The sequence below is a fragment of the Haplochromis burtoni genome, unplaced genomic scaffold (assembly GCF_018398535.1).
Source record: "Haplochromis burtoni strain Fernald_Lab_line unplaced genomic scaffold, NCSU_Asbu1 Contig_155, whole genome shotgun sequence".
Taxonomy (NCBI): Eukaryota; Metazoa; Chordata; class Actinopteri; order Cichliformes; family Cichlidae; genus Haplochromis; species Haplochromis burtoni.
Genome location: NW_024582516.1, coordinates 1,050,584 through 1,061,631, shown reverse-complemented (window position 1 = coordinate 1,061,631; position 11,048 = coordinate 1,050,584). Strand labels below are relative to the sequence as shown.

Below are 11,048 nucleotides of genomic sequence, written 5' to 3'. Positions count from 1 at the left end.
AAACAAACACCCTGGGTACAAGCATGTGTCCCAACCACCCTCATTTCCTCATTCTCTCAGGGTTTGACAAACAGATGGACACCAAAGGCAGCCTCCCATTAGCTCTAAACATCTCCCAAACACAAGCACGCCAGTGCCTCGGAGAACATTTCTCAAATAAATACACTGATTAACAGTTGTGGAGCTCGGCAGCAGAGGGGATTTTTTTGTCTGCTCCGCTTTGCGTTTGCGCTCTCCTCGGAGACTGAGGGTGGTCCAGGAGAGCTGATTCTGATAATGGTTTTTGCCAGCATATGTTGCAGCTCATACATCACAGCACCGAGCCAAGAAGCTGAACGAGATTGTTATTTTTTAGTTATTTAATCAAACTGTGCGCTTAAAGGGGGATCTGCAGTGTCGAGCCTTGAGTTCTACTGCACAAAGAAAAGTCTGTCGGCTTGAAAGTTGCAGAACTGCATATGGTAAGGTGTGAGGTGTGGAGCATTCTTTTTAGCCATTAGTCTGCATTCTGAGCGCTCCAACACACCTCAAGATGCATTTCTTGTGCCTGGGCACTAAAAGGAAATGGGGTGATAATGACAAAACCAGTGGGCACCTTGCAAAACGATATGTAGTGCTGCAGAGGAGAAACTGTCACTGAGCTGATGTGAAAAGTGATGCGTGCAGGAGTCTTTTAGTGCCCTCTGTTTGTTCTTTGCTGTACTGTACATGCCAAACATGACTGAAATCAGTGGGAGGTGTGAACCTACCAACCAGTTATTTTCCCCACTCCCTCTTTGTGGTGCAATGATCAACACCGCAAGTTTGCCCTGGGATAACGAGCAACTGCTAGCTGGATGTTTTTGAATGCAAGAACATACGAATGGATTCCTGATACAGCCCTCCTTATTCTGCTTGGCTGAATTTATTTGCCATCTGAGCCCAATAAATGAGTACAATGAGGTTTGCTTTTGTTAACATGGGCTAGGATGACTGCTGTGACTGGCAGAGTCGAAAACGTGAGCAAAAAACCCCCAAAATGTGACACGGAAAGACAAAATTAAAAGAGAAAAAGGCATGATTATGTTATAATAAAATCATAAGGTACATTTTTACCAGCATTAAACTGTTTAATTGGACAGTGTGACTTCTTTAATCAAATTTACACTGCTGTGTGTTATAGAATACAAGCTTTACAGTAAATTACTGCCATTTGATTGGCCGTCATAAGCAATTAATTAAGTAACCTTTCGTCTTTACTTTGAAGATGAAAAGTTGCACTCTGGACGCAGCTACTTGTCTTTCTTGAGTTCTGCCTCGCCTCAGCTCCTCTCTTCTTTGCACCAGATGGGTACAGGAACTCTTTTTGATTGAACATTTTTAACAGCCACCCAGAATAGAAACCGTGGCTGGATGTGATTAATCGCTACAGGAGCCTCGTTCACAGTGGCCCCTTTCCTTTGCTAAACCCTAACTCTGCTGTCAGTCACACAAACACTCTAAACCACATCCACACAAACATGTCCACAACAATCAAAGTCTAAAGACAAAATAACACCTCAGAAACCCTGAAACAATAATCACAAAACATATAAATGAGTGATGTAAACTAAAACATGTACATTTCTAAGAGTCTGTGCCCATGATGCTGTAAAATGTCCAGCATTTTGCTTTAAATATTCTGAAATTTGGCTAAATCTTGAGTTATTCAGTTAAATATGATCATACAACTTTTGCATCTATTCATTTGGCTCCTGGACCTTTGAATAAGACAGTAATATCAGAACTGCTTAACTAATAACATCCATGCAGACGTCATCCTCAGATAACCTTATGTGCTTGTGCAGAAGCACTAAAAACAAAAAAAGGAGAGAAATTGGGAGCGAGTCCAAAAACCAGATGTGTTTTCACATTCCTGACTTCTGCCATAGGTCTCTTCACAAAAGTTTAACCTCTGCTCGCTTTGTCTATAAAAAGGGTTGACAAGGCCAGCGCTAAAGCATGAAGGACGCTGGGTTGAGGAACCAGCAGCTGTCTCAACATTCAGGGTGTGCTAAACAAAAAGTACTGTATGTTTTTGCAACTCAGAGGGCCACAGGGTCAAAGAAAAGTCAACAGTGAGCAAAGTCAAAAGTGAAAAGATGAGATATAATTAAAATACATGTCATATTTTCCCCTTTCGTTTATTTGTTTCAGGTTGAAATAAAGGATGTTTCAGTTTCAGGCATCAAAAATGTCATTTTATTCTTGTTCTTTCAAAACCTTTTAGTTCAGAGGGGAACTCAAGGGAGAGGAGAGGGTGAAGGGTTAATTTGTAGCTGGGGAAACCTGATGCTAATTAAGTCTCAGGAATGCCACATACACTGACATTATAGTGCAGAAGCCCTCAGAGTGGGTCAGGCATGGAGAGAGCCGGCAGTAATGCGTGAGTCCAGTGTTTTTACTCCTTTGTGACGGTCGGGAAAAGCCAGCCTCACTAAACCCTGGAGCTGAAGGTAATGTGCACAGATGAGCTGCCAAGTCTGTAAAGTTTGTTTCAGTTGTGTGAGAGGTGGGTTTAATCGAAAAGGAGATCGGTGATGGCATGAGTTATCACCTTTGAGATTTTTTCCTCCAGGTTTTCCATTTGGGACTCTTACCTCGCGTTTCCTTCTTTTGCAGGCAGAGTAAGCCCACATATTAGATGCGAAAATGCTTTTACTGACATCTCTGCTGTTGCTGCAACTCTCCTGGGTATCGCTGCACAACGCCGCGCAAGCTGTAGCGGAGATTTGCCGGGGGACGCACTGCTATGGCGGAGACACCGGCGATCCAAGACCGTGCACCGGGGCGCACTGTCCGGGGAGCCGATCTTCCAGACCCCCGCGGCAGTTTAACCCGTCAACGCAGGGGAAAACGGCTCATGTAGCCGCCGGCCAACACCGCGTGTACCCGAGCTCTCCAAGAGCGGCATCGGAGACTTTTCCAGGCGCCCAGCTGCTACTGCGCGGGCGGCACAGCGACGGCAGCACTCGGAGTGCGCCTGAAGTTTTACCTGCAGGATGCACCGATGCGGAGTGCGCTGTTCATGTGAGACAATTTCAACCCGGCAATGACACCAGAGACTGTAAAGGGATCGAGTGCAGACTGCCGCTGAGGATACGGCCAAAAGCTCGAGCAGTGGCTTGTGTGGGAGAAGGATGTCTGGCCGGTTCAGAGGAGAGCGTGCCTCCTGTACATCTGTCGGACAGAGCCGCGCAGTTTCTGGGGGATTTTCCGGAGTTTGGATATCCATCGTCGGAACTTGGCGCAGCGCCTTTAGGTGTCCAGCTTACATGTGATATCAAGCCAGGTCTGCTATGTTCATCAACATTATTATGTATTATTTATTTATTTATCTATTTATCTATTTAACATTATATTATAAGTTCCTGCATGCCAGGAACAAAAACAAAATGCAGACATGCACATTGTGACTCTTGACAATTTCCTTAAAAGTGATATGCTTTTACTAAAAGGTGGGTGTATATAAATAACTCAAATGCATGCTGCCCTTTACTGACTTACAATCTCTCACACAAGAGTGTTCTGGAGACAAATGACAACTTTGTTGACCTTCAGCCTCCCCCCACAAAAAAGAAAGAAAGAAAAAAAGATACCTGCAGGGCAAAGAGTAGCTGGACTGGAAAAATGTCTCAGAGTCAATTGCCCAGAAAATTTTGAATTCTTTGATGTGGCTCCATACAGGAAACTTTTAGTAGGCTACACTTGGCTGCGGCTGGCTATGCAGCTGGAGTCACAGGCTGTTCACACTTACTGTCAGCACTGTTTGGAGAAGTCACACCTCAGGAAAGGCTTAATGACATCTAATCAATTTCTTCTCCCTGTTTTTTTCCCCCCTTCACCGTGCATTTATTTCATGACAGGGGAGAATGAAGTTCCTTCAGAAGATGCCCTCATCTTGCACCTCCAGCTGTCCAAGGGGCAGGAGAAGCTTGTGGAGGCCCTGAGAGCCCAGCAGATTATCATCCGCGATCTGCAGCAGAAGCTTGCTGACCAACAGGAGGCCCTGCTGTCACAGCAGCGTGAAATCCTGGAGCAGCAGCAGCGAATGTATGAGCAAATGGATGTGGTGAAGGCCCAGTACGGTCTCCTCTCAGACACCTTCAAACAGGTTTCCTTCCAGGGCCTGAAGGGCGAGCTGCAGAGCTACTTCGAGAGCCAGCTGGCTGGACTGCAAAGCCAAGCCCGCAGCCACCTGCAGAAATCCTACGCCGTCCACAAAGTGGACATCAACTCTAAGGTGATGGATGTGGTCGGGGAGGCTCACTTTCCTCAGCCTCTCCTGGGATGTCCTTCACCCTGTGGATCAGAGCAGTACTGTGACTTTCAAAAGGACCCAGCTCGGTGTGAAAAGTGCACCATGTGTCCACCAGGTTTCTTCCTCATCTCACAGTGCTCTCCAACTGCGGACAGAATGTGCCAGGTATGCCGTCATCTGATGTGTCAAAACAAACTGAGAGCAAAACAGGAAAAAAAAGGAAACAAACAAAAAAAAAGTGTGAAGCGGTTTTAGCTGATAGTTGAGGTTTCACATGGTGGTTTCCAGTTAGTGGTTCCCAAGCATATGCCAGCATATGCCAAAATCTAAACATAGCTGATGTGGAAGTGAGAATGTTTATACCTTTGAGCTTAGATGGCTCATCTTATCTATTTCCTGATCAAGCATAAATGCTTTAAAGAATGCGTCAGTTAAACCCAGTTATTGATGTACAGGATACACTCATGGTGATACTTTTAATTTGCATGACTTGCAGGACAGAGACGAATGCCTTGAATTACCAAATATTTGTGGAGAGCGAGTGAAGTGCCTTAATACTCCAGGTGAGTTCGCAGTGCTTATTTTGCTTATAATTAATGAATCCTTATTCCTTATTTTCACTCTGATATAGAAAAACTTCCCACCAGTTTATCTAAAACGTTATTTGCGCTGAGAAAACAGCCATACTTTACTGAGCTACGTGTCTATGCAGCTGTCAGAGCCTGTTTGGACCTTTTTATTTTGCAGGGGGATTCAGGTGTCTGGGCATTTCTGAGAGAGACGCAATAATGGGCTTGTGCGGTCATGAATATTTCTACAACCAGGAGCTGCAGGAGTGCCAGGCCTGCTCTGACTGTGACGGAGAGCCTGTCACTGTTCCCTGTACAGCAGTCAGTGACACCATCTGTGGCCAGCTTTCAGAGACCCGGCTCTCTGAGTCTTGGATGGCGAATGTGGCAGTTCCCCCCGCCAGATCATCTGGCACCCACATCTTTCCTGGGCTTCAGCTAAACATACGAAGCAAAGAAAAAAGCGATTTGCTGTCCAACCAGGTGGGCCAGTTGACCTTCCAGCAGCACGGGCTGGTGTGGTTGGATCATAACTTTGCAATAAAGCACAGTTGCAGGAACTTCCTCCAGTTGGGGATGAGGCTAAATGGGAGCCAGGAAGAGGAGGGTAAGGACCTCAGCGGTGTTCGCATCGAACAACCGGATGGGAAGTATTTCCAGGGGGTCAGCGTCAGTACCGGGGTGGAGGTGGAGCCTAACCACAGCTTCACACTGCTGTTGAGGAGTCCAAATCAACATTGCAATCAGAGCAAAGATCTTCACGTGTATGATGCTGCAGGGCCCTCTTTGAGTCTGCTCTGGTTGTCTCATGATACTGGTGCTGTAGCTATGACAGCTCAGATGTCCCTGCTGATGCACTACCAGACCAGCTACCGCCCAACTTTCCGCATAACCTCAGTTTCAGACCCCTACATGATCAGCCTGACTCATGACAACCGTGGGGTACGCTTCACCGAGCGCGGAGTGGTCAAGTTTGTCCTTCAGCAAGCACTTTACTCCATGGGGCACACCTGCGTTCGAGAGGGTTTCTCCTTGATTGCCTATATAAACCGCAACGGAACCGGCCAAGAGGTGATGCAGGCTTTTAAGACTGGTGTTAATTACAGGGACACTTCCATTACACTCTCAGGTGCTGTGAGCGTGGACAGTGGAGACATGCTCAACTTTGAGATCACATCCCCGTCTCAGTGCAACGTCCGCTATTTTGGGGACAGCACTGGAATCAGTATTTTGAGTCTTATCTGGATTCCTTCAGCAGTGTCGTCAGCCTTTACGGCTACTGTGTCCAGGACCGGTCTTCCCTTTGGAGCGGTGAGGAATAAACCTCTATTGTTCCAGCAGATCAGCCCAGATACACCACAGGTCCACTTGGCCCGCTCTGGGGAGCCAAACAGCCGGAAGAACTTTATATTCCGTGAGAAAGGAACAGTGAACATAGCTCTCAACCTCAAGCTGATCCACTCTTGTAATATAGTAAAACTCACTCTGCAGCGGGTAGGGGGTCAGGGCAAGCAGGCTGGTCCTGTGGCTCAGCAGGTATCAGGATCTATGCCTGAAGGAAGCGAGTGGGCCAGTGTAGGGCTGAGAGCCTCATTTCAAGTCCAGAATGGCACGGCTCTGTACGTCACGCTGGACTGCATCCGTGGACGAATTAACCAGATAGCACACGAGGGCGGCACTAACATTTCAATTCTCTGGGTGGCAGTGTGATCCAAGAAGGGGCTGAGCTTTTCTCATCATCATTTTGTGGAAAAAGACAGTTTTGCACATGTTGAAGGACAAATACGGGCTAATAAAATGTAGTCTTCTTTTCCACATATCCTGTCACATTATCTTTAATGTATATTTCTGCACCTGTATAGACGTTTATGATTATTTTTTTTTGTAGGGTGTAACACTTAGATGCTAAAAGTACTGCTTTTTGCTTGAAGTACTTCGGCTGGTTGAGCAGTGACCAATTCTACATCAAATGTCTGAATGTGTGAGTGTGTGTTTGTCTGTATGTGTAAATGGTGTGGATACTTGGAAATGGTGCTTATGTATGTCTGTGCGTATGTACACACACATTGGCATGTCTACTTTTGCGTATGAATCATTTAATATGTATATATTAATACTTAACATCCATATTGTATTAAACCTTTTTGTATTGAATTATGAGGTTGTTAAAGCAGTATTTTAACATTTGGGGAAATGCAGTGAACCATTTTCTGGATGGCACTTTCATGAGTGGACCAGTGCAAACCTAGTGGTTAGTTAGCTTAGCACAAAAACCTCAAACAGGGGAAACAGCTGACCTGGTATTAGCATCTCTAATACACAGCAGCATTTAACCAAAGGAACATCCCCTGCTTCATCCATCTGTGTCTACAGCAACCTGCAGGACCACCTCCAAGGGGACACCCCTGCAGCAGTTGAATATCTGTGACTCTCCATCAGTTTTTAGAACCGACAAAGCCACTTAAATGAAAGTTAAAATGTCTTCTTTCATCAGAAAGAAGTCCTGTTGCCTTTATTTCAAGCGCTTTAGTCATTCTAACCGTGTGAACCTTTGCATCCTCAGAGACACAGAAACTGTAACACCTTTAACCTATCAAATGTGTTAAGTCACAGCATTGCATTGTGGGGCACCCACACTTTGGCAGTTCTGTGGGCTAGCACAGAAAACCTGGACGCATATAAATACGCTTCAGTTCCAAATAAAATGCAGGTTGTGGAGGTGTTATTTGCTTTGATTGGTAACTTCTTGGCTTGTGGAACTCACTAGTCAAAATCACTTGGCAAATGCTCAGAGTTAGGAAATAACCCCTCATAAAGCAGCTAAATTACACATTAGCTTTTGCTGAGTTGCTCCGTTAAGATGGATGTAGTCGTCTTGATGTCGTCAACTGAACTTTTTAACTCTTGTTTAATAGGCTTTTTTGTAGGGTCTTGGCACCCTTGTGTTGGAGAAGTCCGGTTCAGTCGCTTCTAGCTAGCAGAGATAAACAGCTAATAGCTCCAGCTGCCTGTGTTGGCATTCACATGTAGCAATTCAGTCAGCATTGCACAGACATCATGAAGAGGCACCAACTTAGGATGTTATTAGTCTGTTTAAAGGACATCTAAGAAAACCAGTTTTTGCATGAGGCTGTAAACATCTCTACTGTGAACAAGTGTTTTAAGTGGGGAGTTGAAGCTAGCCTCGAGGCTAACTTGAGGTTCTGGAGTTTCTGGCACTTCTACAGTAGCTTAATTTTCTCAGCCCTTGACGGCTCTGTTTTTTTGTTGTAATGATTAAACAAACACAATTTAACTTGTAAATTGTTGAGCTTTGACAATACTGGCAGGCTGTTTTTTTTTAACTACTGCACAAAACCAAGCCAGCTGTTTCCCTCTGTTTCAGTCTCTGTGTGTAGCTAAACTAAGCTAATTTCATAGATAACACACCGATATGAGAATGCTATCATTGTTCTCATCTAACTTCCTTTCAAAATATGGTAAATTGCTGAAATATATAAAAAATAGTCTCGCCAAATCTATTGTAGTACCATTTAAAAGAGCAGGGATTTTAAAAAAAATTTTGTTTTTGGTATTTATTTTACGAAACAGGACCTTTGTATTTTGCTGTGGAATGCATATGAATTGTTAGGTATGATAAAACAGTAAAAATATGTATAGTATGGAGTAAAGCACTGAGTAGACATGTAATGATAGTGTCTACTTGTACACATGTAGTTTTGCGTAGTATTATGGAATATGCAAACATCTTCCTTTGTTATTCTTTTGCCTAAACGCTGTTCCTCTGTAAAGAGCTGCCCATGCATATCCCTCCTAATTGCCTCTGTGTGTGTTCTGTCCTCTGAACAATTAGGCATAATTAAGTGTTTCAGAGAGCTGGCAGCAAAGGCGCCGCTGAAATTCTTCACCTTTTTTCTCACTTCTTTGCACGCGGTGATATTTTTGAGGTGCTTTTAGACTCCCTGCAAGTTTCTTGTGGAACGTCAGTGTATTTACAGTATTCTGGTTCAACACCAAATAAAATATACATATATTTTGCCATAAAAGGAATTTCTTTTTTCTTTTGAAAAAAAAAAAAGTTACTTTGCTGGTTTTATTCCAAAAATATTGACTTGTGGATGAAAAACAGTTTTGCTGCTAATCCTCACCAGACGAGAAAGGTATTTTACAGAGTTATTGGATCATTGTAGTATACTGTATGTGACTGCGTAATGTGCCTCTAATGGATTCCTGTGTAGCCACATCATTGGACCTCTAATGTGACCTTTATTCTATCAACCCGAGAGTGATTTTATATTTTGGAACCACGTATCATGACAATCAACATTTCACAGTGAACAGCTATTAATTTCCATTAAATTGGCGGGTAAAAGTTTGACCTTCCGACAGTGTTCACTCAGCTCAACCTGAAACTATTTTTAAAACAGCCTTATTCGGCAGCAAAGGTGCCAAAACACCTGGAAAATCATACACTGTATTTTCCTCACAACTGGTCTTAATCAGCTTCATATTATTCTTCCATCTATTACTACCTATGGAAGGCCAGTTCTTTGATTTAAATTTAACAAATAGCCTATGAGTCAAAGAAGGGAGAGAGCAAGAAACAGGGGTGAGGGTGAGGGGGAGTCTGCATGCGAGAAACAATCAAATGTTTCTGTCGGCTGCCTGAATTGGAAACAGGTGTCTGGGCGCAGCACTGCTCCAGATGTTTGACGCTGTAGATCAAATGAGACTCTTAGCACATGAAGAGTTTCAGAGACATCAGAGAGAGAAACAGGGACAGAGAAACAGAACAGGAAAGGGAAAACACAAAGGAGAGAGAGCTATGTGTGGATATTAAAAAACGCAAACTTTAAAGTTCTTCCACTTCTATATTAGCAATGAATTAAAAAAAAAGTACAAAGTGATGAAACTGTTGTTCCCTATATTGCCTCTTTTTGTTCCTCATAGATTTGTGTTTTTGTGGTTTTGTTTTCACTGTAGCGCTAACAAATTCCCCTTCAATCAACTTCCAGGAGTCGACTGATAAAAAGCTCTAAAAAACCCACTTTATGGTACCTTTCTGGACCAAATGGAAGCCAGAGAAATGTAGCGATTAGCTGGGGAAGCTGCTAAATCAAATAAAGAGGCAGATTTTCCCCCTTGAATGGATAGGAGCTAAAAAACTAAGACTATAGGCTTACATTCATCAAGAGTCCAGATTGTGGGAGATGGCACGGTGATTGTTGTGAGACTTAATGCCCAAAGGTGATCCATCACAGTAGCACTTAAATATGAAGTTTAGCCAACAGTTTAGGAACTACCTGCACCACAGTCTATGCGTAGCAGGCATTTTTTCCTTTATTAGAGGAATTATGTGACTTGGGTGTCAATTCTGTGAACATTAATACAATATTACCATATTGCTTGCTAACCCTCAGTAAGGCTGAATCTAAAAAACAAAATAAAATATCAGCTGTAATTAAGACAGATCAAGACACACAAAAAAGATGAGGTCAATATCAAATCGTGGTTTTTTTTTTCTTTTTTGTGTAATTGGTGGCAGTAGAACAAGGTTAATAATGAATAAAGTAATCACATACTCGGGGCTAAACTGTCTGCCTGCGTAGGTCTGTGACTGTGCAGAGTGAATGATTTTGGGTATGGCTCATCTCCAGCCAACCAAGCCTTCTGCTCAACCATCTCCGACTTGCGCAAAAATTTTACGGTAGACAATTTGAACATTTATAATGAGTGCTGTGAAATTTACTGAAATTTATCGATTATTACCGATAAAAGCCTAGAATTTTCACTGGTATTTTTTACCATCAAAATGAACCAGGATCTATAATTTGGGAGAAATGCATCAAACATTGTCAAGTATTGGCTTGTTAAAATATGGAAAAAACACCCAGCGCTCCTGCTAAGTTCCATATTTGAACACACATTGCAAAAACTTCATGTTGCAAAAAGACAGCTGATCACAGTTTTTTAATAGCATCTAGTTACATTTTACAACAAAAAACCCAAAATAATCTTAACATAAAATTGTGGCAAAATAAAGAAAAAATTAAATTCGCGTTCAATTTGAAGTATTTTTTCTAGTGTGTGCTTAAATATGGGGCTTTGCGGGAGTGATGGACTAGACAAAATGAAGGCATTTTTAAATGTTTTTGCATTTGACAGGCTGTTCCACACATTTTTTTTGTCACTGCCCCTGG

General features: G+C 43.1%; 1 protein-coding gene across 2 annotated transcripts; it reads left to right on the top strand.

Moving 5' to 3' along the window:
* Positions 1-2,317: 2,317 nt before the first annotated feature.
* nell3 (NELL (neural EGFL like) family member 3) lies at positions 2,318-8,894 on the top strand. 2 transcript variants are annotated; one of them, XM_005932171.3, is made up of 5 exons: positions 2,318-2,474; positions 2,641-3,310; positions 3,885-4,444; positions 4,776-4,842; positions 5,027-8,894. In XM_005932171.3, exons 2-5 carry the CDS (start codon positions 2,671-2,673, stop codon positions 6,556-6,558), a joined length of 2,799 nt encoding a protein of 932 aa, XP_005932233.1. In that variant the 5' UTR covers positions 2,318-2,474; positions 2,641-2,670; the 3' UTR covers positions 6,559-8,894. The 2 variants fall into 2 exon arrangements, with proteins under 2 accessions (XP_005932233.1, XP_014192220.1); XM_014336734.2 differs by having other exon boundaries at positions 2,338-2,530.
* The last annotated feature ends 2,154 nt before the right edge of the window (positions 8,895-11,048 follow it).